This window comes from Phyllostomus discolor, chromosome X (genome assembly GCF_004126475.2).
Source record: "Phyllostomus discolor isolate MPI-MPIP mPhyDis1 chromosome X, mPhyDis1.pri.v3, whole genome shotgun sequence".
Taxonomy (NCBI): Eukaryota; Metazoa; Chordata; class Mammalia; order Chiroptera; family Phyllostomidae; genus Phyllostomus; species Phyllostomus discolor.
In genome coordinates, this window is record NC_050198.1 from 70,374,907 (window position 1) to 70,401,917 (window position 27,011).

The 27,011-nt window shown below is 41.3% G+C and overlaps 2 protein-coding genes and 2 pseudogenes across 2 annotated transcripts in view; 2 read left to right on the forward strand and 2 right to left on the reverse strand.

Annotated features, from left to right (window-relative positions):
- Positions 1 to 1,478: 1,478 nt before the first annotated feature.
- LOC114505431 lies at positions 1,479 to 2,593 on the forward strand (annotated as a pseudogene).
- Positions 2,594 to 3,683: 1,090 nt separating this feature from the next.
- LOC114505414 lies at positions 3,684 to 5,425 on the reverse strand (annotated as a pseudogene).
- Positions 5,426 to 8,105: 2,680 nt separating this feature from the next.
- LOC114505521 (cancer/testis antigen 47A-like) lies at positions 8,106 to 9,834 on the forward strand. Its single transcript, XM_028523392.1, has 2 exons — positions 8,106 to 8,874; positions 9,731 to 9,834. Exons 1-2 carry the CDS (start codon positions 8,106 to 8,108, stop codon positions 9,832 to 9,834), a joined length of 873 nt encoding a protein of 290 aa, XP_028379193.1.
- A 4,812-nt stretch (positions 9,835 to 14,646) lies between these two features.
- KIAA1210 (KIAA1210 ortholog) overlaps positions 14,647 to 27,011 on the reverse strand; it is a 40,836-nt gene continuing 28,471 nt past the window's right edge. Inside the window, exons 6-10 of the mRNA XM_036016357.1 lie at positions 26,741 to 26,846; positions 20,873 to 25,027; positions 19,778 to 19,938; positions 18,781 to 18,883; positions 14,647 to 16,602 (exon numbers count right to left, since the gene is read on the reverse strand). Coding sequence (XP_035872250.1) covers positions 16,439 to 16,602; positions 18,781 to 18,883; positions 19,778 to 19,938; positions 20,873 to 25,027; positions 26,741 to 26,846 — 4,689 coding nt within the window. The 3' untranslated portion in view covers positions 14,647 to 16,438. The remainder of the gene's footprint in view (positions 16,603 to 18,780; positions 18,884 to 19,777; positions 19,939 to 20,872; positions 25,028 to 26,740; positions 26,847 to 27,011) is intronic.

A 27,011-nucleotide genomic window follows, 5' to 3' on the forward strand; every position in this document is an offset into this window, starting at 1 on the left:
GGTATTCTCACTTGCTCTATCATAGAGCAATTCTATTGCTTCACAGTGGTAAGTGTGTGTGTGTGTGCATGTGTGTGTGACTTTTTGAGCTCAGGTTGGAGACTGAATTATTTTGATTCACAAAATCTCCTTCAAATGTTATTTAACACTGAATGGCTTTGAAAATAATCTTTTGTTGTAGGTTTGATAATATTTCTTAATCAATTCAAAGCACAATTACAATGCAAACAGTGGTTATATACAAAGCTTATACTATGGTAGAGTCATTTCAATGACAACAAAAATCATTCAAATTAAAGTACTGTCTGGCTGATGTATATGCTTCTCATGCTGTCAGAAGTTAAAATAAGGAGCAAGATCTCTATTCCCATGCAGATTTCCAGCGAATACAGATCCAAGTTCAGACAATACTTCCAGCAGTTTTTTCAGACCTTTATGAAAGTACAGAGGAAATTTCCATATTTCACAACCACCTAACTGTGCAATTGAGGAGCTTCCACATGAACTTGAGTTGGAAGTGATTAAATCTATAAGGTAATGACCTGTTAAAAGGCAAATATCAATAGGAAGATCTAACAGAACTGTATAAATGACATCCAAGAGATGAATATGCTCAGTTGAAATCATATGCTTGCCCTGACTGGTGTGGCTCACTGAATTGAGTGCTGGCCTGCAAACCAAAAGGTCATGGGTTCAATTCCCAATCAGGGCACAGGCCTGGATGGCAGGCCAGATCCCCCGTAGGGGGCACTTGGGAGGCAACCACACATTGATGTTTCTCTCCCTCTCTTTCTCCCTCCCCTCTCTCATAAATAAATAAATAAATACAATCTTTTTTAAAAATCTGCATTATCGTAAAAATCATATGCTTGTGTTAAGTGAAATAAGTCAGTAAGAAAAAGGCAAATACCATATGATTTCATTTACATGTGGAATCTAAAATACAAAATAAACAAACAAACAAAACAGAAACAGGCTCATAGATACAGAGAATAAAATGATGATTGCCAGAGGCAAGGGTTTTTTAGTACTGGATGAAAAAGGTGAAGGGCTTAAGATTGGTAGTCACAGAACAGTCATGGGGATGTAAAGTACAGCATAGGGAACATAGTCAATAATATTGTAATAATCATGTATGGTGCTAGGTGGGTACTGGAAATATTGGGAAGAACACTTTAAAAAGTATATTTTACATGATCTAACCACTATGCTGTGCACCTGAAACTAATAAAAGTAATATTTAATATAAACTATAATTGAGAAATAAAATATAAAAAACATATGCATGTGGATTGATATCAGTTTTTGGAAGTATCTATCTCATGGATTGATATCAATATTTTCCAATATCTGTGTGAAAAGATATTTGCAAGATAAACTATGTAAACCCCTTCTCATGGTGATGTAGAGCTAGCACTGTGGTCTAGAAACAGGTTGCAACCTCAACCATACTAGCAGCCATCCCCAGTTTCCCAACCATGGACCCTCACAGAGTGAGGGAGCTTTGGGCCATAGTGAACAATCTATAAGCAGAATCCAAGCATTCTGCACACTGAGGAAACGTCTTCCTGAGGGAGTTGGTGAAAAGCATGTGGGGAAGGGTAGCTGGTAAAATACACCTGCTACTCATAAAACTAAATCAGAAGAAAATATCAGGGAAGAAAAAACAGACTGTAAGGTGGTAGAGCAGAACATAAAGACAGAAGAATCATTAAATGAGGAAAGTAATCTAGAAACTGACAATGAAAGTGTAATTGAACCAGACACTGATTCATTTCAAAAATGGGAGATGAAAATATGGACATAACAGAAGATATGATGGATTGGGAAAATATTTTTTTAAAAAGTGACTGCCATTGATACCCTAAATGATGGTGAACTACAGAAAGCCATTGACTTGCTCACAGATGCTATCAAGCTGAATCTTCACTTGGCCATTCTGTATGCCAAGAGAGCCAGTGTCTTCATCAAATTAAAGAAGCCGAATGCTGCCATCCGAGACTGTGACAGAACTATTGGAAAAAATCCTGATTCAGCTCAGCCTTACAAGTGACGAGGGAAAATATGCAGACTTCTGGGCCATTGGGAAGAAGCAGCCCATGATCTTGACCTTGCATATAATTGGATTATAATGAAGATGCTAGTGCAATGGTGACAGAAGTTCAACCAAGAGTCCCCAAAATTGCAGAACATCAGAGAAAGTATGGGCGGAAATTAGAAGTGCAAGAGATCAAAGAATGGAAAGGGTTAAGAAGACTCCTGACAAAAAGAGAGGGACAAGAGGGAGGAAGAAGCCAGAGGACAACCAGGAGCTCAGTATAACTCTTTTCTGGGTGCTTTCCTGGGAGAATGACTGGTAGTTTTCCTGGAGGAATGCCTAAAATGGGAGGAGGCATACCTGAATGGCAGGAATGCCTGGGCTCCATGAAATTCTTAGTGATCCCGAGGTTCTTGAATCCGTGCAGGATCCAGAAGTTACGGTAGCTTTCCAAGACGTGGCCCAGAACCTAGAAAATATGTCAAAAATCAGAGCAACACAAAGGTTATGAATCTCATCAGTAACTTGTCAGCCAAATATACAGGTAAAGCATAATGACTTTCTGACAAGTAAAGCCCTTGCTGAAAGAAAAATAACTTAGATCACCCAGTGGATGTTGCAAAATACAAACCAATTTAACTCTGACCTTCTCATGAAGAAAGCTTTGAAGAAAATCTCTACCCCTATATCAAATGCATCTGTATCATTTTTGTAATGGTTTTCCATTAGGGTACTCATTCAGATAACGTTTTCCTATTAGGAATTACAAACTTTAAACATTTTTAATCTTTCAAAATATTTAAAAACAAATTAAAAGGGTGTGTTAAACCCACATTTTCTTTACTAATTATGTTGGTGTTTTGCTCCAAATTAATTGGGCAAAGAAGATACTTCAGTATGGAAGATTTATGGCTCAATTTGAGTGGAATAAATAAAGGTTTATTAGCAGGAGGCAAATATAATATTTAAATAGATAAAATTTGATTTGAATTTACAGTTTCTGTGGCATTTGATTTGCTTTTAAATACTCTACTTTTTAAATGATTTATTTTGATAAAACTACTGGAACCACCAGTATTGCAGTGGGACCTTGGTAGAGACTGAAAGTACTTGGCAGGACAGCAGCAATATTGCTACATTTTAAATAACAATGTACCCTTGTGTTAGACACATTTAAATCTTACACTGAGGTGAAGGGACGATTTATATTTTTAACTTTGAACAAATATTATTACACAACGGTTAAATAACTGTATGTTTCTCTACTTCATACACAGTTATTCTTACTCTCCACAGAAAGGATGTTTTCTAACTTCTCACTGGAATGGCAAGCACTAAAGTCCTGATTTTAACAAAATAGTAGTAAAAATGCTTCAGCGACTTAAGCTGAAAGCAGTACATTGGTACATGGCTTTTTTACTTAGTTATCAGGAATGTACAAATGTATTTGTATTTAAAAATACAAAATAAATTATCTGTAGGCATGGACAACGACAGCAGTAAACCATCATATGTTGTCAACTGAAACCAGTAACTTATAATGATTATAATGATTATTATATATGGTTATAATGATTTTTTTAAACATCACTCAGGCTTTTCTTCCATCATTTCCTTTAACTGGCATCTCTGAAGTTATAGCACAATGCCTTGAGCTTCCTCTCACCATTCTCATTAATAATGGTAAAGCACTATTCTAAGATTAGAACATGCCAACTCACATTCCACCCATCCCATCCATCCCAGGGTCTTTCTTTTCTTTAGGAATTTCCATGACTACAATTTCTGCTGTTGTTACCAGGGAGGTCACTCCAGCAGCATCCAGTAAAGGAGTTCTTACAACCTGAGTTGAATCATGATTCCCTTTTCCACCATATTCACAAAATTGCCAAACATAGCATCATAACCAACTTCTGAGGAACTTTACATAACTTTCTCAACTATCAACAATCCTGCAACACCCACATTTTTAGTTAGCAATGATGATTGCAGGAATTTTGAGTGCTTTTTATATAACTTCTATAACAATTGTTTTATCTTCATTAGCTGGAGTTCAGTGCAAAGTTGGAATGCACAGAAGCAGGGCACAAAACCTTCCCAGAACAATGCCTTCCTCAATAGCAGCTTGTGTAGCACTGAGGGCATCTGTTACTCTGTCTTTCTTTTCATTCACTTCAGCATCACTTGTCCCACCAACCATCAGCACAGCTACTCTGTCTAAAGTTTGCCAGACATTCATTTAGTTTTCCTTTTCATATTCACCAGTTATGATATCTAACTGCTTGATTTCTTGAATATGTTTTTTAATTTGAGCCTTGTCACCTCTTCCTTTCAAAAATATGGCATCATCTTTGGTCACAATGACTTCTCTAATTTTTCCTACTTCATGAGGCTGAACATCTGCAAGATTTAAAGTCAATCCTCCTTCTCCAAACACTGCACCACCAGTAGCAACAGCCATGTATTTAAGGTATTTCTTTCTATTGCCACCAAAACCTGGAGCTTTGACTGTTGCAACCAACTCTTAGCCTATTCAGACCAAGTGTACTTAGAGCTTCTCCATCAACATCTTCAGTAATTATGACCAAAGACTTACAATGAACATTGGCAATTTCAAGATCAGGGTCAGTGGACTGACCACTAGAAATTTTCTTTTTACTCAATAGAACATAAGTATTTTGAAATTTATACTTCTGACCTTCTGCTATATTAATAAAGTATGGAGAAATATAACCTCAAACTTCATGCCTTCGATAATTTCTAATTCATCATTCAGTGTTTTCCCATCCTTTACTGTGGTGGTGCCCTTTCTTCCAACCATTTCCATTACATTGGGAATGATGTTGCTAATTTATTTGTCTATATTTGAAGAAATTGTAGCAAGCTGAACTATTTCTTCAGGCATTGTCACAGATTTAGACTGCTTCTTATATTCAGAAATTACAGCATCAAGAGCTAACATTACACCTCTCCTGATTTCCACTGGGTTAGTACCTTTGCTAAGCTTCTCAAAGCCTTCCTTGGCAAAAGAGTGTACCAGTACAGTAGTAGTGGTGCCGCCCCCAACCTCTTTATTTGTATTATTGGCAACATCTTGAACATTTCAGCATCAATATTTTTACATTTGTTTTTTAAGTCAGTGGACTTTACAATGATCACATCATCTTTTTTTTACCTAGGGACCTCCTAAACTCTGTTCAATAATCACCATTTTTCCCCTTAGACCCATAGTTACAGCTACAGCATCAGCTAAATAAAGGTCTATAGCATTGAGTTTCAGGCATCTGCACCAAATTTTACATCTTTGGAATAAGCCCGAGTGAGATGAGGACCCAGTGCCCTGGACACTGGTCTAATCTAGTAAAGGACTATGTGTAATCGAAGCATTTCTGCAGCGCAGTGACAGGGTGTGCCAACAGTAAGGCAGTCTTTTCATAGTGAGTGAGGAGATGGGATGATCTTTATAATGCTGTAGTAGAGTTGGATTACTTAGCTCTGTTCTTATTTGATATATAAAATAAATTATTCATATTAATTCCACACAGGAGGAATAAGAGAATACTTTTATTTTTATATTTCTGTGTTTATCTTTTAAGTATTTTACTTATTTATTGTTATGGGAAAGGAGAGAGAAAGAGATGAAGAGAAACATCAACGTGTGATTGCCTCTCAGGTGCCCCCCACTGGGGGGCACACAACCCAGGCATGTGTCCTGACTGGGAATCAAACCAGTGACCCTTTGGTTTGCAGGCCAGTGCTCAATCCACTGAACCATGCCAGCCAGGGCATCTTTCTATGTTTAAAATTACCTTTCCTGGTTAGAAAATGCCCATCTCACCCTGGCTGGAGTAGCTCAGTGGATTGAGTGCGGGCTGCGAACCAAAGTGTCGCAGGTTCGATTCCCAGTCAGGCCACATGCCTGGGTTGCAGGCCATGGCCCCCAGCAACCACACATTGATGTTTCTCTCTCTCTCTCTCTCTCTCTCTCTCTCTCTCTCTCTCTCTCTCTCCCCCTTCCCTCCCTCCCTTCCCTCTCTAAAAAGAAATAAATAAAATATTAACAAAAAAGAAAATGCCATCTCTGTCAGCTTTCTACTTGTTTTCACATTTTCCCCCTTATTCTTCTTGGGCTAAACGTAGTCCCTAACATCATCACTGCTATCATCATTCACAGCATAATTGTGCCAGCATATTTAATGCTGGGTTTGATTGCATATGTAATACATATAGTGACTATGTAGGGTAATACGATAACAGCTGCAGTTTTTTACTTGGGCAAGAGATTTTATATTTAAGTGTTAGATTTCTGCTTTGGTGAAATCATATCAAAAGTTGTTGGAGGGAGGGATTCTCTCTGATGTTTGGTCTTCAACTTAGGAAATAGCAATTGAGTTTCTTTGTATTTTAGAGGCTATGTGGTTTGAATTAATTGAGGTACATAGAGGGGAACCTAACTTACTGATCCAACATGAATTATAAAATTGATGAGATACATGGTTTTCTTCATTATGCAGTTGTTGGCATTATGAAAGATTCATTGTTCTCCTATTCAGCTGTTAAATACTGCAACCATATTTCTGCCTCTCCTTTCTCTTTTCCTTTGCTCCATGAATAAAGAAAATTGTAAAATTTTTGTGGTATAATTCAATTGCTATATTTAATTAAGACTAAGTCCAGGCACAGTACCAGGAATTTCTAGGGTTTTACCTGTATTTTCAACAAAAATGTTAGTGTTTAAAGACAATTTTAAGGGATGATACTATCTGTACTTTGTTAATTTAAAGGACCAGTGGTAGCAGCAGTGAAGTAAATTTTATAGAATACATTTTTGAAATAGCACATCTCTGAAATCATAAATTGATTCAGATTCTAACCCTTTGCTGTACTCAAACAGATAAAATGCTTCTGTTATATAAATGAGAAAAAAGTGTATGCTAATTGAATGTGCTTTTTAAAATCTTTAAAAATATTAAGCATATTCTTTGAAAAGATAAACTATCTAAAACATCATTACAGGTCAACAGATCAACATATGTAATCAATTTTGATAGGGAACACTAACTTTGAACCCCAATTAAGCAAAATGTTACTCTCCCAAAAGAATTCCACTCTTCTCCTTAATAGATCTTTATTATAAAAAATTGTATGCAATTAGTATATTATAGTCTCAACAATAAAATAGTTGTCGAAATTTGTTTCCCCTCTTGTTATATAAGAATGTGCATAGTGGTTTCAAATGTACCTCTGAGTTTTCCCAAACCCAAAATGTTTACTCTCTGCCCTTTACAGCAGCAATTTTCTACCTTTTTCATCTCATGGCAGACATAAACTATATTACTAAAATTCTGTGGCACACCAAAAAATATATTTTTGCTGACATGACCAAAAAATAGGTATAATTTTGATTCATTCACATTAGATGGCTATTGTTGTGTCGATTGTTGTCATTTTTCACTTGACAACCCTAAGGAAAAGAGGTCAGTCAGATATTGCATGTTTTAAAAATTCTTGCTGCACATCAGTTAAAAATTACTGCTTTATAGAGTAAGTGTCACCAATCCAGGGTGCCTCCATGTCTGACAACTATAGTTTTTCAGACAGTCACTAAATTAAAAGGGCAGGACTTGTGTGGACCTAAAGGTAGCTCAGGACCCTAAGTCCGTAAAGAAAAAAAGAGGCCCTTGTGAGCCACCCTAGAATCTAAGGGACTTGACCATTCATTGGACATATGGCATGTCAATCCCCGCTTCTTCTCAGCCAATGAGTTTGATGTTTGTGATGAGAGGGCATGGCCCTTTGTTGACTCTTCTGGAACCCTCACATCTTCTCCCCGCCATTGTCTGGTGAAGCCTTGGTGGGTGGTTCCTGACATCTGCCCCCTGCCTTTCCGGTTGTGAGTCCTCTTCAGGCACCAAGAGAAATTGTTCTGCACTCAACAGCCGCTCTTCTGCCGCCGGTCCACCACACGTCAGGCCCCACTGCCCAAGGCCTCCTCTAGGGGCCACCATCTTGGCCGTTGACGCCACAACCCCATCGCTGCCCAGCTGAGGTACTACTTCCTGGTGCCATGTCTGACACTGGCGAGGGAAACCCTACCCTGGGGGGGCAGGAGAACCCCATGGACGACGTGAGAGCCAGGGTCTGGGAGGCGGGAGCTGAAGACGTGGTGATTCATGACTCTGGGCCCTATGGGAATGAGGAGGGCGAGGGCGAAGTCGAGGCTGAAGTTGAGGTCCTGGGCGAAGCTGAAGGTGGGGCCCAGGGTGAGGCCGAGGCCGGGACCCGGACTGGGACCCAGCCAGGGGAGGCCGGAGTCACAGGGGCTGTGGGTGGTCTTGATGTGGAAGCCACGGCAGCCGGAGTCCCAGAGGGAGGCGTCAGCGGGGAGGATTACAACATGGCTCCGGCACACGATGGGGAGCAGTACCTAGAACGTCGAGCGCCCCGCCTCGTGTTCCTGGACCTGGTGCGCACAATGCTGCACCGCCTGTACTACAACGACCACATCATCGTGCCTCCGCGCCGCCGCTTAAGGGTAGTTCAGCCCAGGTCTCAGATGCCCATTCACGTGAGCGGGATCCGCATGCTCTCAGTGCCCGGGGGCTCGGGAGAGGGGGCAGCAGCCATTGTACCTGAGGGCTCCGGAGAGGGGGCCACAGCGGTGGTGTCCCGGGGCTCCGGAGAGGGGGCCGCCGCCATGGTGCCCAAGGGCTCCGGAGAGGGGGCCGCAGCGATGGTGCCCAAGGGCTCCGGAGAGGGGGCTGCAGCCATGGCGCCCGAGGACCAGCCCGAGGCCGACGTCCAGGAGCCCGCGCAGAAGGCTGAAGGCCCAGAGGGTGAGGATGGGGGGTGGAGGGGGCGCCAGGGTGGCGAGGCCTCAGGGCTGGGGAGGCCCCAAGCCAGGCGGGGACAGCTGGCCTGTGGCCAGTCACACTCACTCGGGTGGGCAGGGGCCCTCAACACACTGCAGGCCGAGTGGGCCCCAGGAGAAGCCCAAGTCCATAATGACCCTCCCCACCTCCAGAAAAAATGCTTTGCCCTCTCCCACCCTCTGCTAAGAGATCTGGGCTCATCAGTGCAGTTCATGGCCCACAGACGAAAATCCGAATGTTCCGGGGGGCGTATGTTCAGGAGGGAAGGGTTGGGGGGAGGGAGGATATGGAAAGGGAACCTGAAGGAAAAGAACAAGCAAATGTTTGAACCATACTTCATGTTGGTTCATGGCTTCTAAAAGTGTCAAGACTCTTAGAAAGTTGATCCTCAAACATTAGAACTGATAGGGGAGGACTTTGTAAAAATGAAACATTCAGGGGGGTCGAGGAACTGATGAGCTTCACCATACAATTTGTTGCTGAAGCAAAAAATATTTTCACAAGAAAGTTCTGACCAAAATGTACAGAATGCCCTGGACCCTGATGATTCTGATCCCTTCTTCTCTGGAGTGCCAGAAGTCATCAGCAGTACAGCTTTCCTGGAAAAATAATGTCACTGTAAAAATGATCAAGTAGCAGAAATGTGAGGGCCAGGGAGTATTGTACCTACCAGTAGGAAGATGCCTAGCTGCTCTTTTCCTAATTATTTGGATCCTCCTGTTTCTCTGGAGGCTGGAGCACTGGATGTCCCCATTCATTATGAACTGGTATTTTTCCTGTGAATGTCTGGTCCTAAAGTCTGTCTTATTCTTTACTAAAGAGACAACTAAATATCAGTATGAAAACACTGAGGAAGAGTCCCAAGATGCTGAGGCTAAAGAAAAAAAAGAGTTTAATGAGAACAAGGATCCGAAAAGGATGTGAATCCACAAAGAGCAGACCAGGAAATTCCAGGTATCTGTATAGCTTTAAATATCACCCAACCATTCCTGGCATTTACCTGTTACTGACTGCTTTGTTTTATTTATTTATTTTAAAGATTTTAATTATTTATTCTTAGAGAAGGGAAAGGAGGGAGGAAGGGAGGGAGAGAAACATCAATGTGTGGTTGCCTCTCACATGCCCCCTACTGTGGACCTGGCCCACAACGCAGGCATGTGCCCTGATGGGGAATCAAACCCACGATCCTTTGGTTCGCAGGAGGGCACTCAATCCACTGAGCCACACTGGCCAGGGCGACAGCTTTATTTTTGTAAATGTTTCCAGTAAATTAAGACAAAAGTGTTTAAAATTAGTTTTAAGAATTGAATTTTATGTACTTAGAATGTTAATAGAATATTCATATACCTAGTAATATAAAACACATTATGTATTGAAATCTGCTTCATGGCTTCTCATCAGTCATACAACATCTTCTGTCCTTTCTCTGTAAAGACCACTGACAAATGGCAAATGCATCAGTATCTAAGACCAGTTATTTCATTTAGAAAAGTGACTAGATGCAGCAGCTGAAGTAGCTGGGCTGTGCACTGGCTGGGCCTTCATAATTTGACCGCACAAATGCAGTCTCCTGTACTAACTAGGAGACAAGAGCTACTTAAAATAGCAAGAAGTTAAGAATTTCATGTAGGACCACATTTAATGATTAATACTTAAACATTGGTTTGGTTGTAGATTTTTATATTTTATGTGATAGTCGAAAGAAAAGAAACTCAGAGTATGATTATTGTTTATCACTGAATTGATAATTAAGTCTCAAGGTTTATCCTATCTTTGAGTACATTTAAATGATCAACATTTTCTATTTTTGCACTTTCACAATTGTGTATTTTATAATAACAACCTCTCATATGGGAGATATGGAAACTTAGGGCCTGGGAGGGTAAGGGAGCATCTTTTGTGGAATGAGCACAGGCTTTTAAGGTGGAGAGGTTAATTTAAATCCCAGAATGTCCTCCAAGGAGAAGGAAGAGCATTTATGGTGTTAGGCAAGAGGGAGACAAGGTTGGTATGATCACATGACGGGAGCCATGGGTCACAGGAGCACCTTATATCCAAGAGTGCAGGTTATGATGGGCAGACATTTGGTCCTGTCCAAAACATCCATGGTAACATTTGGTCCACCCCTAAAGGTCCTTGATTTAAATTCCACTCTTCTGTAAGATTCTAACCCTGACTCACTGAGGCAAGAAGGCTTATTGGCAGGACAGCCACAATGTAATTATTGGACCAATAAAACAGGGTGCTATTTTTTAATATATTAATCTTGTAAACCAGAACTGTAAATAAACATTCTGGGGTGTTTGAACCCAGCATGTTTTCTAAGCCTGGGAATTTTGGATAGGACTCAATATCAAGGACCTTTTAGTGTGTACCAGATATGTCAATGGACCCTTTGGACAACACTGATGCCCTCCACAGCAGGCTACAAGATGAAAACATGTTCTTCTCTGCTTGTTGACATAAGCACACAAATGCAGTAGATACACATAAGGCTATTTTCTTAGGTTTAGAAGGTCACTGGAGCTGGTTAATGCTGTGTAATTGTTAATTTTCTCTCATTTCACTCTGCAGTTTGGAAGAATAGAAAGAAGATGGGGAAAGAAGGAAGACTCCGTTGTTTACTACTTTTAGGTTTTTCATTTTAAGAAGCCCATGGGCATTTTATTAAGCACTGATAACATTCCAAAGTTTATTACCCAAAAGATGCTATCCAATGATATCTAACTTATTTTTATAGATACATTTGGCAGTATTTGTTTTAGTTAAAAATAAGTGTTTTCATTAATAAAATGAAATGCAAGCAGATTTATATAAATAATCCCGACTCAAATCTCTTACCCTTTTGTTTTGAAAGGTGTCACTTTCCACCATTTTGTAAGCCTGCTTTAAATTATTTTATGGCAGTGCAAAATAAATTAAAATTTGTCAACTTTAACAGTTTTTCTAAAGCAAGAAATAGACATCAAGCCTGTAGAGCTGCTCTGTCCATTGTTAGTCGCTGGCCAGTTGAAATACAGTCTGATTTGAGATGTGCCATAACTATAAAAATGTTACTTGTCTCACTAATAAATTGTATACCGATTACCTGTTTAGATGATAGTATGTTGAGTTAAAATATACTATTAAAATTAATTTTGTCTGTTTCTTTTTTGATGTAGATACTAGAAAACCTAAGACTTAACTCATGTGACTTGCATTATATGTCTGCTAGACAGAGTCTCTAGAGCACAGTTTTGAAGGAAACCTCTTAGATAGCCCAGCTTGCCTGGGTGCCAGATGGTGCTGCTGATCCTGGGCCCAGACATTGATTTGAAGCAGTGGTTCTCAAAGTTTGGTCCTGAAAACATCATCAGCATCACCACCTAGGAATGCTTAGGTTCCACCCAAGGCCTCCTCAGTCAGAAACTGAGGGTAGACCCAGCAACCCGTGTTTTAACAAACCCTCCAGGGGCTTCTGATGTAGCTCAGGTTTGAGAAGCACTAGTTTAAAGCCACAGAGGAAGCTCAGATTCACCTGTAGGATCAGCCTTTAACTCACTGGCTTGGGACTGTTGCAGGAAAATGAAACAGGATGGCAAGGGCTGGACTGGGGAGGAGACTAGAACTTACAGGAGCTGACAGGTACAGGGGCTAAGAATGGGTGGTGGAAGGAAAAAAAAAGCATAAGGGGAAAACGCTGGTTCCAGAAGGATGAAAACATAGTAGCATGTATATGAAGCCTAAAAAACATGCAAAATGACCACCATATATATTGACTGTGGATACAAATAGGTCATGTGTGCAAAAAGTGTATACAAAGGTACCATACAGAAACGCACGCTTGGATAGATGAGCACATTTAGGATGGTGGTTACCTTTTGGGAAAAGAAAGGGAGGGGGATTTTATTGGGGAAGGCTCCACTGCGGGCTGCAACTGTATTTGTAATGTTCCATTTCTTATGCTGGGTGGTGGGTAAATTGATGTTTATAGTAGTAGTATTTATAATTTTGTGTAGATCTGAAATATACCATAAGTAATTAGAAAAATAAAAAGAGGAAAGGGAGCGAATGAACTTAATCTCCGAAATCTGCTCAAGGAAAAATAAGATAAAGTCAGAGGTGGCCTGACTGAAGGATCACAGAAGGGGAAAGGGGTTTCAGATAGACAGCCTCCTTTCTGCATTTAGTTACAGATTCCTAGATACCTCCTTCATAGCATTGATGCCTTCTCATACAGTATTCTGTGGTAGCACATCTCATATCCTTATGTATATTATATATAATAATCTATAATATATAATCTAATTTATAATAATCCAACTATATTTAATATATAATCATCTAAATATGTGTGTGTGTGTGTGTGTATATATATTCCCCCCACCACAACACCAACCCTGAACATCTGGAGTGAATGTCTGAATGGTTGGGAATTTAAACGGTTTTTATTAATCTTTCCTTCCCAGTGAGTTTTTCTTAGTGGGTACTTAATGTTTATTAAAGTGAACTAAACTCAACACTCCCACACTCCTTTTTGGGCGGCAATGTTGATGTTTTAAAATGTACTTCACATAGTATTACTTATGACCAGAATCACTTGGTGAGACAGAAGGCAAAGGGCTTCTTTTTGCCATTATTTGAACTGAAAGAGCCATCCAAGTTGTATGATTTGAGCACCTTCAAATTGATTCTTATTTGTCAGTGTTTACATTGTATAAGTTGATACCATAGTTTTGCTTTTAGACCCAGGCAAAAAGGACCTGTGTACTGAGCTCCATGCTTTACAGGCCCCACTTTGTTCTCTTCCAACCATGCCCATCCCTACAGGGCCAGAAGGACCCCAGACCACAGAATACAGGGTGAGACCCTACTAGCTCATGATCCCTGGCACCCCTGAACAGTCCTATGCCTGCTGCCAGGGCCCACATGCTCCTATTGGGGCTGTCTTGGGAGGGCAGAGTATATGCTGGGGTCTGTGCTCCCAGGCTTGAGGGATGGAATGGGACAGGGCCTGGTCTAGGAGCTAGGACAGGGGGAGGAAAGAGGGGAGCAGCTCTTCCCTCACTGTTGGAGCAGGACTTACAGGAGTCTGAGCATTCTAAATCCCAACCTGGACTTCGAGGTAGTTATGAAGGCACGCCTATCATGGAAGGAGGTACAACTTACCTTATTTAATAGTTTATTAGTTGATTAAAACATTTCAAATATTTTTATACACATGGCTATGTGTATAAAATTGAACTCTTTCTGAACCCCAAATTTTACAAATGCTACAGGAGGGTCAGGTTAAATATATGATCTATCACACCTTCCCCTTGCTCACTGCATGTTACACTTTAACTGAACACAGAGGGGCCCTTTCCTTTTGATAATGGCTTATTTCAATAGCCCATATTACTATAGAACTTGGACCCAGTCCCTGGGCTAGACTAGAGTATAGCAACCACCATTTTGTGCCCTCCTACTCACCCCCATCAGCATTCTCCTATCAGTGTCTTTGCTCCCCATGTTTACACAGATGAGAACCTTCTCTTTAATACCACTCTCCCTGTATAATTATCCAACTGGAGGCCATCAGCTCAATCAGGCACACTTGTTTATGTCACACACCACCTCTTGAGATTATTTTGCTTCTCCCATCCGAACTGTCAAAATTCTGCTTCATTTCTATCCCCATGTAACAGACAGACAGACTACAGAACAGGCTTTATTGAGTTTATTTGCTTTGCATATAGCTAAAATCAAGAATGCTAAAAGTCAAAAACATGTTAAAATGTGTCTCTAGGCATTAAAAAAACTTAGCCTCTACTTAAAAACAGAGTTTTGTTATCAGCTGTGGAAAAGAAATTGTTAATGGACAGTTCTTAGATTGAGAATAACCTAATAGTGGTCCACCCAGGGAAAAGGGGGAATGGAGGGAGGTAGGGGATAACTAATTTCTACTTTAACTATTCACTATGGAAATATAAGGGAAATAAAATCCAATCACAAAAACCTAGCATTATCAAAAAATCAAAGGTACAATATCAGGAACAAAAGATGTTTTACAGACAAAATGCAAAAACCAGCATATGATTATACAATGTCATGCTATACCATCAGCAAAGCCAAATGTTTAAATTAGCTCTGGCACCTCACTGTCCCTCCACATTTTTTTTTTGGCATGATGCAACACTCCACTCAGAACTTAAAGGCACAGTTATGTCTATCCCTGCAGTTTTGTTTAAGCAAAGTAGCCCCAAGGTGGCACAGGCAGACACAGTGAAAGGTATACTGAGAAGACACTTCTGGGTCTCCTAAGAAAATAAGCTAGGTGCTGTCCAGGAATCTAAAGGTAACTCTACCCTAGTGTTTGGTTTGTTTGGGGGATGAAATAGAGGGGAAGACTTGGGATGAGTGGTTCACTGGTGAGGTGAGGACTGGTGATCTTAGTGACTTTTTAGGTGTATGCCTTTAGGAATTAGGGCAGGGAGGGGCTGATTTAATCACTTAAGGCTCCCAGTTACCAGAAGGTGAATTGTTCGATAGCAGTTTTGCTTTGGGCTAAAACCTTGTGAAACAGCTTTCTGAGAGAAAGGGAGAAAAAACTGGGCTACACAGAGGTCTCTACCCTAACTCTGGAGTCAGGGTAAGGCAGCTCTCCAGTGGCCCCAGACTTCTTTCGTGGAAGACTTCTTGACTGAAAGTACAGCTTTTGGCATTTATAGAATTTTGAATTTCAACAGTGTTTTCAGTGCTTATAAAACAGGATACATATGATATCCAGACCACTTCTGAGTAACTGGATAGGGTCACAGTGGTGTTGGGGCAAGCAGTCAAAGACTGATGAACTAGCCATCCAAAGGAGCATAATAATCCCCAAGAAATAGTCTGCCTCTTAGAAAAGCACTCACTGCTGCCAGACCTGTGACAGACTGACATGGGAAATGTGTAAAGAGGGAGCTCTGTATAAATTGCAGGCATGGGGGGGGGGTTCCCAGGTATTCAAGAAGGTGTTTCAAAGGGCACTGAGCTGACTGCGGGACTGGCTGTGCAAACTTTTTCTTGAAGACCCAGAATGTTCACTTCCACCACCTCTTCTAGGGGCCTTTGCAAAGTTTGGAGCAGCAACCAAAAACACTGGAGCATTAACTAGGTTCATAAACCTAAAAGCCAATCCTAGGGCAAAATCATCTGAACATTTCCACTAGAATTAATGTATTTGGATCAAGGGAAATGACCCTTTTCTTAGTGGCTCCAACAAAATGTTCTTGCTTTTGCCCTTCTAAAACACATTTCCCCAAGTTAAAGATTTCCCAATTCTACAGCACTGCAAACATTTTACATAGTTTTTATAGAGGATATGCTGCATTTTTCAGATGCTGGCAATGACTATACTGATTATTAGGCATTCATGGCATGTTTCATTTGCATAATTATTAGCTTTAATTTCCATTTTAAGGCTTTTTGCTTATTAAAATGGTTACAGTAAATAAATCAGTACATGGCATTAGTACCGCTCTTAGCAAATATCATTTGAAATGCTGATGCTCCACCCAGGAGCTATTTACTGCATGATTTCTGTTATATAGCTCCATGCTTTGGCTTTCTTCTTGGCCATGGAGAACCAGACTGGCTCAGCTGGCTCTTGGAATGTGGCTGGGTGAGCTGAAGAATGTCTGGTTTCTTTTCTCATGGCAGGCACTTGAAATATCTTCTGATTTTCAAATCCTGCAGGAACCATAGCAGATAACACACAGAGTAAGAAGCCCCAGGAGGGGGGAAAAAGAAGCCCCCAAGGTACTGAGCTATGTTTATGGGATGCAATTAAAGTTTTCCTTCTTTCATGTTTATTCTGGTTCCTAAAATTCAGTGCATGGGCAATGCCATGAGTAGTATGGCAAAGGGGTAAAATCAATATGGCTATGGCCACAGGGACCTGGACAAGAGAGAAGGTATGAAAGAAAATGCTTACAGCTGTAACTGCCAATCTTTGCATGGTTAGTATTGGATTGAGACTTTTGAATTGAGACCAGAGAGAAATCATATTGTATGCTATCTGTTCAGTATTTTAAATTTAAAATAGGATAATATTACTTTTGTTTTGGTAACCCATGATGTTGTATGACATGAATGCTGACAAAATAGCTCCATCCAGTAAAAGCCTATGATAAATAATACTGTACCAACTACTCTGACCATGCAGACTACCTCCTTATTCTCCAATTCTACCCCTTCCCTCCTCCTGTGTTATGGTTGATTGACTTAGTATCTTAGACTCAACCAATGGTTCTCAATCTTGACTACACATTAGAATTATCTAGAGCTCTCTTTTAAAATACCAAGTCCCATGCCATTTCCTAAACTAACTGAATTAGAATATCTAGCAATGGAGCCAGGACTACCTGTAATTTTTTGAAAGCTCACCAGGTGATTCTAATGCACAGTGAGTCGAGAACCACTTGATAGGAGTATAGTGCCCATGAGACTATCAATAGCTATGAGCAGGTCAAATGCTGCTATTTCACGGCCTAATTTCTTCACTAGGGGGACAAAGGGAAAGGGCAAAGATGATTCATTATAAATCTATCCTCCCTGTCCCCTGCTCCTCCTGAAAAAAAAATCCCTTTGGCATATAACCATTGATGAAATCACATTCTATTCTATCCCAGCATAATTTTTTTCAGCTTTCAACATTTCCCCACCTCTTATATCCCTGACTCAGAATACAGAGGGGCTGAAACAAGTCTTTTAAATAGTTAAAAAAAAATGACTGGCTGAGTGGCTCAGTGGATTGAGCCCTGGCATGCAGACAGAAAGGTTGCCAGTTCAATTCCCAGTCAGGGCACATGCCTGGGTTGCGGGCCAGGTCCCCAGCTGGGAGTGTGAGAGAGGCAACCAATTGCCATTTCTCTCATACATCATGTTTCTCTCCCTCTCTTTCTCCCTCCTTTCCCCTCTCTCTAAAAATAAATAACCCAGCAATCCCAGAACCTGAAACACTAATTAGAAAGAACATAAGCACACCTATGTTCATCGCAGCATTTTTCACACTTGCCAAGATATGGAATCAGCCCAAGTGTCCATCAATAGATGAGTGAATAAAACAACTGAGACATTTACACAATGGAATTCTACCGTAAAAAAGAGGAAAATTTTACCCTTTGCAATAAATAGTATGGTTGGACCTGGAGGACATTATGCTAAGTGAATTAAGCCAGTCAGAGAAAGAAAGATACCATATGATTTCACTCATATGTGGAATCTAATGAACAAACTGAACTAACAAGCAAAACAGAGACAGACTCATAGATGGAGAATAGATGACAGCTACTTGGAAGGGTAGGTTAGTGGGTGGAGGGAGTGAGCAAAAAGGAAGAAGGACTCATGGACATGGACAATAATGTGGTGGTTGCTGGGGGGAGGAAGATATAAGGGGACTAAATGGTAATGGAAAAATATAATAAAGATTATATATTCTAAAGATTTTTAAATAAAAATAAATAAAATCTTTTAAAAACAATTCAATACCATTGGGTCTTTATAGTGGATTATTACAGTTTCATTGGGACTATGGAAGGTGAGAAAACACTGCTTCACTATGAACTGGAAAGTAGCCTCAGGAACATTTTACTAAATGATCACAATTTTGTACCTACACAGTTGTACCTACCTCAATGGGGTAAAAGACTGGAAGCTCATCTGAAAGTTACACACTAGATTTGTAGTAGTCGTGATGATTGGATTTTCCTAAAACAAGCTAATATCTGTATCTAATGGAAGAGCCATGAGACAATCATGAAGGTAATTTGGAGTCGGGGATACATTTTGCCTGAGCTTGAAATTACAAAAGTCTCACAGCATTCTGCCAGAGCTATTTGGGGTGGGTATTGGGGTATGCGTTTTTACCTGGATCGGTAGACTTAGGTAGTGCCATCTGTTCAATCTCCTGTCTATTGACATCAGAAGTGAAAATCTTTCTTGGTTGGTTTTGAGGAACACAGCCAGCTCCCTTTAATTCAACAATGAAAACAGGAAGCTTGTAAGTCCTAACATGAAATCAGCAAATTACTTACTCAGAAAGTCACAAGGTATAAACCCTGTCATAGGTATTAAGGATTCAACATTAATCAGAAGGAAAGAGATAGAGAGAAAAGGAAAGAAATGGCATTGAGAAAACCTTGGTTCAGAATTTAGGTTCACAAAACCTAAGCTGGTTCAAGTTTATCACTTCTCAGATCTGGAAGAAAAGGTTGTCTAATCATACAAATAGCGTAAACAGGTTAACATGAGAATTATTTAAGTTGAGAGCAACCTTTCACCTAGCACTTAACAGCAAGCTAAAAGAATATGGTAGTTACAAAGAAATCTTATCAATTAATTGGAGTTTCATAAGATTTCTACTTAGCAAAACTTGTTGACAACTGACTTGTACTCTTTGCATTAGAAAACACTGTAACTACAGGTCTTTTCAAAGTTGTACAGCTTAAGTTTTTCAAATTAACTTCTCCACAACTGGTCTAAGTTAAGGGTTTATATATACATACACTTATAGGCATAAATATAGTAAAATAGTTGCTCACCCCAGTGGTTACCTTTAAGAGTTTTTTATGACTTACTCCTTATTTCTCAACCAATTTCATGGAATCCTGCTCTAGAATATTTAGGACAGAATTTGACTTATAGAATCTTCTCATAGTCATTACTTTCACACACCCTTTAAGAGCACAAAGTGGGGCACACTTGTTTGAGTACAAAGCAAGTCTTCCCCTGAAGAGTCCCCCTGCCTTGATTAGTGCAGTTAAAGAAGTGGGTAGCTACATGTCTGGCACAGTTCCCAATACAAGCTTAATCAATTGCCTCCAGCAACTTTTTGGAGCATTTTGTGGGCTACCCCAGGTCCTACCTCATAACTAGCCACCTTAGTCTCAGTCTCTGGTCCAGCTCCAGTACTGGCTTTCAGCTCTTCCATAGTAATCTCAGTCTGGAACTTCCTCTGCTTCTGTTTTGCCAAGGTTATCCAAGCTGGCTCTGAGGTGGCATAATCTGATTGTCGATCAGCCTTTCCTGAGAAACGAATTCAAGGAGTTAGAACTGGAGCAAGGCAGGCAGAGTCTTGAGCCTGGCTGGGGCCTACCCACAATAATGTTCCAATGGGATCCTTATGAATTGTCAAATAAAAATAAATAGATATCATATAGAGAAGGGTCCCATTCTTTTGTGCCCTCCCTACAACCTGGCAAGGCAGGAGTTCCTTGGGTAGATAAGCTATATTTAAAAGTTTGCATACTTTTTGTCCTGTTTGTCATGTTACTGGTCCCCCTCCCTCACTTGTCTGTCCCTTTTCCTATTTCCAAATTATGATAGGACGATGGTTGTTAGGTAAGCTGGAAAAATTTCTAGGAGGCCAGAGGCTTAAGTTATTGATGTCATTCTTCTAACTCCCAGGAAATACTTATAATATTTGAAATTTCATAGTTCCTCATGCAAATGTGTGGATACATGGGTGTGGTTATAAGCATATACAAGAGTATATGATAGTGAGTGTGAAGGTGCAAAGAGTTTGGGAGAGATTAGTGTTCAAAAGGTCACCTAGCTCTGGATTCTTAAACATTTCAGGTGAGTGAAGAAGCTATGGAAGAACAAAGAAAGTGAAGGTTTCAAGCTCAGAGTCTGCACATAGTGCTCTACTAGTGAGCGGGCTTTAAAAATCTACATGATGTTAGGGAAAGCATAATGATACATGTAAAAGTGTTTTGAGAAAAGCATATAATTCCATCTAAATGTAAGGTGTACGGTGGGGGAGAGAATGGGAAAATGGTCATGTGTCCATTAGAAAATCTATTAATATAGATAGAATGGGCCACTGTCTTGCCCCTAGATCAACAATCCAGCCCTATCAAAGGAACAACTCAGCAGACAAGGCTAGAACACACTTCTTCATATTAAAGACTTTGATCCCCAGTTCTCCCCTCTATTTGGTACCTAAAGACAATCTTACCTGGGATCTTGTAAGCAGGTTGCTTCTTGGGCATGCTATCAGATTTGGGCTTGCTCTCTTGCTTCTCTGCAAAGTCAGATATTGCAGTGAGGTTCTCTTCAGTGTGGAGGAGTCCCTTGGAAGCACTTCTGATTTGTGGTTCTCCACCTACAGAAGTTGACACTGGGCCCAAGGAGGGTGAAGGAAGCTTGGTAAAATGCTCCTGTTCCTTACTCTTATACTTCTGTGAAGAAGGGATCCTCCTCAGTCGGACTCCAAAAAGGTTTTCAACATCAGCCTCACTGGTGGATAAACTTGAACAGCCATCATTTTGATCACTACTCTCAAGAACTTCCTCCTTAGGATAACTATCCCCAGAAATGGATGTTGGCCAGGCGGGAGTGACAGTGGACTTCACAGGCTTGGTAGCAGAAGTCGGGGTGTTCTTAATGAGATCTTCAGAGCCTTGGCTGTGTTTTATAGTTTCGTTTGGAGAAGCTGGACCTTTTGGTAGGGAACAGCTGCTAGGATCACTCTCAAAAATGGTTGCCTTAGCAGCAGCACTCATGGAACTTGAATAAACTTGTTCATATTCAGGACCTGCAAAAGCCTGAAAAGGTTGTCTGGGAGGCAGGTGATGCTCAGCACTGCTACACTCTATAGGCACACTCACTGAGCCTGTTGACAAAATCTGTGGCTGGAATTCAGCCCCACCCTCAGCTTGGAAAGTGTCTCTTGAAGGCTGCTGCTCTTCAGAACATCTCCATTCTTCAAGAGAGCTCTGAGAAACTGAGGAAACTTCTTGCTTGTGCTCAAACTCTCCATATGTCTGGGAAAGGTATCTGGGAGGCCACTGCTCTCGAGGACAGCTCCACTTCACAGGAGCACTCTCTGAATATGAGAAAACTTCTTGTGGGTTTTCAGGCCTCTCCAAGGACTGTAGAGGGCCTTTTGTAGGCAGCAGCTTTGAAGAAACGCCTCCCTCAATATCAGCACTCTCCCAACCTGACATAACTTGATGCTCAACTTTAGGCCCCAGCAAAGATTTGGAAGGTTGATTTGAAGCCAGAGGATCCACATAAACCTGCTGTTCCTTATCAGAGCTCTCTGAAAAGATATGCTGTGCCATGTACTTCACAAACGACTGGGAAGGACCTCTGGTAAGTAGCGATTTCTTAGACATACCTCTTTCAACAGCAGTGTTCTGTAGATCTGAGGATACTTCCTGAGCTTCAAAGTTTAAGAAGTGGATGGGATATTTGGGAGGCTGTGCTCTCCCAGAAATGACTCTCTCAACAGCAGCTTTCTCAAACCTTGGTGACATTTTCTGAACTTTATGTCTAACAATGGACCAATGTCTGGGAGGTGGCAGCTCCGTAGAAGTGTCCCTGTCATTGGCAACACTCTCTGGACCTGTAGAGATTGGTTTTCTCAGAGCCTCAGAAGGCAGTCTGGGCTGCAGAGGCTCCGTCAAAGAGCTGCTCTCAGCCACAGTGCTCTCTGGACCTGTATAGGCTTGTTGCTCAAATTTAGGGCTCACCCTGGGCTGGGAAGTATATGTGGGACGTATTGGCTCCACAAGACCACTCCATTGTGCATGAGCACTCAATGAATGTTCGAAGACTTTTTGCTGGGCAACTGGTCTCATCAGGGGCTGAGAAGGCATTCTAGGAAGCAGCGGCTCCATAGGAATGCCCCACTCCACAGCAGTGCTCTTTGGACCTGCAGAGGGTTGTTCAAAGCTGGTGTTCACGTAGGGGTAGAAGGTGTGTCTCGAAGGCATCACCTCCATAGGACTGCTCCATTCTTTGGAAGCACTCCCTGAGTCACAGGTAGTATTCTCTGGCTGTACGTTAAGCTTCACCAAAGGCTGGCAAGGACACTTTGGAGGCAGCAGCTCTACAAACATGCCTTCATTATCAGCAGTGTTCTCTGAGACGATATGCTGGGCTTCAGGATTTGTCAAGCATTCGGGACAATATTCCGAGAATGATGGCTCCACTGAAACGACCTTCTCAGCACCCTCTGAACCTAAGAACACATTTTCTTCAACCTTTGGGCTCATCACAGGTTGGGCAAGCAATTTAGGAGGCAGAGGCTCCATAGAAATTCTCCCCTCAACAACAGTGCTCTCTGGACCTGCAGAGATTTCTTGCTCAGATATTGGTTTTACCAGGGGCTGAGAATGAGTTCCTGGAGGTGGTGGTTCCATAGAAGTGATCCCTTCAATGGTAGCAATTTCTGGACCTGAGGAGACTGGTTGCTCAACTTTACGCCTCAACTGGCGCCTTGAAGACACTCTGGGAGGCAGTGGCTCCATAGCAATGGCCCACTCAAGAGCAGCACTCTCTGGACTGGCAGAGGCTTGTTGCTTCGGTTTAGGCTTCAGCCAAGGCTGGTAAATGTGCCTGGAAGGCATTGGCACCCATTCTGAAGAAGTATTCACTGAACCTGTGGGGAGTTGTTGCTGAACAAATGGCCTCACAAAAGGCTGAGGAAGGCGTCTGGGAGGAACCTGCTCCACGGAAACACCCCACTCCTCAGCTGTGTTCTTCGTAACTGAGAACACTTCCTTTTGGTCTTTGGGCTTCCCCGGGGCCAGAGAAGGGTGTCTGGGAGGCAGATCTTCCTCAGAGCTGCTCCAGTCCTTAGCAGTACTGTATTTTTCAAGATAACTATTTGATTCTGTGGATACTTCATCTTTAGGCTCCCCCAGAGATTGGGATGCACAACTGGGAGCCAGCTGCTCATGAGAACTGCTCAATTTCCCAACAAAACTGCTTGATTCTGTGAAACCTTCTTCATCATCTTCAGGCTCCCCCAGGGACTGGAAAGCATAACTGGGAGCCAGCTGCTGTTTAGAAGAACCGCCCTTCTCTGAAGCACTCTCTGAATCTGAAAAGCGTTTTTCATCTTTGGGTTCTTCTGAGGAGTGCAAAAAGTATCCAGGAGTCAGCTGCTGCTCAAAACCCCTTTCCATCTCTGAAGTACTGTCTGCATCTGAGGAGACTTCTTCAGCTTTTGGTTTCCCCAAGGACCGGGAAGGGTGTCTGGGAGGCAGATCTTCCTCAGAGCTGCTCCAATCCTTAGCAGTACTGTATTTTTCAAAATACCTATTTGATTCTGTGGACACTTTGTCTTCAGGCTCCCCCAAAGCCCAAGATGCACGACTGGGAGCCAGCTGCTCATGAGAACTGCTCAATTTCCCGATAAAACTGTTTGATTCTGCAAAGCCTTCTTCATCATCTTCAGGGTCCCCTGAGGACTGCAAAAAGTATCCAGGAGCCAGTGGCTGCTCAGAACCACTTTCCATCTCTGAAGTACTGTCTGCATCTGAGGAGACTTCTTTAGCTTCTGGCTTCCCCAAAGACCGGGAGAGGCTTCTGGGAGGCAGCCTCTCTACAGAAATGCTTCTCTCTGGCAAATCACTTGCCATACCCAAAATGCTTGCTGGAAAGGCCTGGAGGACATTTCCAGAAGGCTTCTTTTTGCAGATATTTGAGATATTTTGAGCTGACTCCATTTTTAATTTGACACTTTGTGAATCAAAGCTAGAAGCATCTTCTTCTTCTGATCTGATATGAGAAGTACCCATACACACCTGAGCTTCCCCTGCCACTGAGAACATGACATCTTCTTGGGCTGTAGAGGGGCTTTCCACCACTGATAAAAGAGAAGCTCTGGCTTCTGACTTGGTTCCAGAAGCCCCCTCTTCATGGTATTGTGATGGACCACTAATCATGGACGCTTTCATGTGTTTAGGTATAGGATGAGATAGTGATGCTTTTCTGGTTTCATAATCTAAACCGGCCTTTCTCCGTTCCATGTAGTTTTTATCTGAAAGCAACTCCTGAGGAGTAGTGGCTTCTGCTTGTAGAGCTATGGGCTGCTCTGCGACTTGCTTCTCCAAGGGCAACCGCCAGAAATGGCTATCCCTGGCAATCTTATAGGCAGATGGGGACTCAGCTCTATTACCTAAGTCAAGCTTTCGACTAGATTTTTTAGAGCTCCTTCCTCTGGGCCTACTCTCAATCTTTTCTGAAGCACTTGATCCTTTTTTTCCACTTTGTCTTCCATATGCTGAGTAGCCCTGACTCCCAGCAGCATCTGTCTTTGTAGCCTGATCGGTTGTCTTAGAAATCTCAGTGTTGTTGCTCTGTTCCTGAGCCAAGGGACCTGTACCAACCAGAAATAAGGAAAGGAAAAATATGTGTGCTTTTGACTTCTTAAAATAAGAACAATTTGCCTTGGCCTAATGGGTAACCATTTGCTATTGTATTCCCTAGTATGAAGAAGTAGTTATTCAGAAGACAGAGAGCAACTTGGTCACTATTAGCCTTCTGCAGTTGAAAATTTTAAAATCAAAGTGAAATCTGAGTTTTATAAATTGATTCCAAGGTTGACTTATTACCATTATATCAATATCCTGGTGCACCATTAGGGTGAGACACATCAAAAGACAATTTTTTGTACTTGCAGCAATGATTATCTTTCAGGAAACTCAATGGGGCAGGGCAAGGGGAAATTTTACTTTCTAATTAGTATTTACATTTTCTACTTAATTCTATTTAATTTTCACATCATGTGTAGGTATTGGTTTACTTTTGTAGAAAGGTATCAACAGGAATTATCTGGGGGGGGGTAAAATTATGGTCCCTTTTCTTCTGATTTCTACTCTTCTGTATGAAAATAAGCTGATGTAATATACATGCAAATAAACTCTTGGAAAGCCTTAATTGCATTGTTCCATAAGCTTTAGGTTAAGCACAAGGCAACAATTAACTAGATTGTTCCTTTTCTCTTTATACTTTTACCAAGGAACTCAGCTTGATGCCCAGGTGAGAGTGCTCCCGCTGCCTTCCCTCCCTCATCATTCACTGCACCTAGTGGCATCATATCCAACATGCAACACTGAGCATAGCTGGATGCACTCAAACCATTCCCATTATATGAAAACCAGTCAGTATCTGCCCCCACAGACAATGAATCAGTTCTATCCTCTGCATAACAGGAACAACTGTTAAAAATAAATATGAGAAAAGATAAAAAAGAAAGTAAAAGGAATTAAGGGATTACTTATCTCTTTTTCACTCTCTTCCTCTCTCTCTCTCCCTCTCTCTTACAGAACAGTTTTGTTAGTTTTCATGGGAAATTTTGTTTAGGAATATCCTGTCTTTGAGTACACATGTGAAATTCTTTGTGGAAAAGATATGAAATAACTGCTTGCCTTAATTTGTGGAACTGGAATTTTGTTTTATCAAGCAAGTATTGCTTGAAATCAGGTTTCCATCAGCTGGAGCCAATATCCACATACACACTCAGAGAGATTTTCACTACTACTGGGGATTTGATGGGTGTTGGCTGCCAAGTACATTTGTCTGCAGCTGCCCCAGCCCTCTCTGCCCATGGATATGAGATTAATGTATGAACTTTTCTCTCTATGAGAAGAGAAAAACAACTTTTAAAAAGTACTTTTGGGCCAATTCTGTTATTATTGTCTGGTTCTGTTGCTGAGGGGAAATGCCAAAGTAGAAATCATGGGCTGCCCTCAGGTATCTGGGCTCACTAAGGAACTCAGCATGCATATTAGACTTAGGATTAAAGAAACTTATAAACAAACACAAAACACCTCTGGTTAGAAATTCATTTAAACAAAATAGGGATTCAGTTATGACCCTTTATCTAAATCCCACACAAGTGGCAATGGTATTAATTAGGCAGTTTAGATGGAGAAACCTGGATCATATTAGTATGTATCTTAAATTGAAAGCCCTCTGAGGACCGAGGACAGCAGGCCTAGGCAATTATCACTATATAGCTCCCGTTACATAGCACTGTGCAATTAATCTTGTAATACATGCTTCTGGGTGAGGATGAAGATGTGCCAACCTGCACTGTCTTTTGGGGGTTTCTTTTCATAAGTTGCTTTTGGTTTGGTTTTAGTCTTCTCTTCAGAAACCAGTGGAAAGCTCAGCTCCTCCTGCTTTGGCTTCACCTAAAAGAGGAAAAAGAAAGAACTTGAATCAGAATATAGTAGTCACCCACACCTTCATGGTTGCCAAAGGAAAAAAAGTCAGGAAAAACATCCGTGATATCCAAAAGGTTCCACTGGAAGCACAATACCATTTACAATGAAAATTATCTCCAATGGTATCCATCA

Bases quoted from the DNA above. Each gene is read 5' to 3' on its own strand.
- LOC114505521 (XM_028523392.1), top strand. From the start codon at position 8,106: ATGTCTGACACTGGCGAGGGAAACCCTACCCTGGGGGGGCAGGAGAAC. The intron at 8,875-9,730 runs GTGAGGATGGGG...TCTTTACTAAAG, and splicing joins GAAGGCTGAAGGCCCAGAGG to AGACAACTAAATATCAGTAT.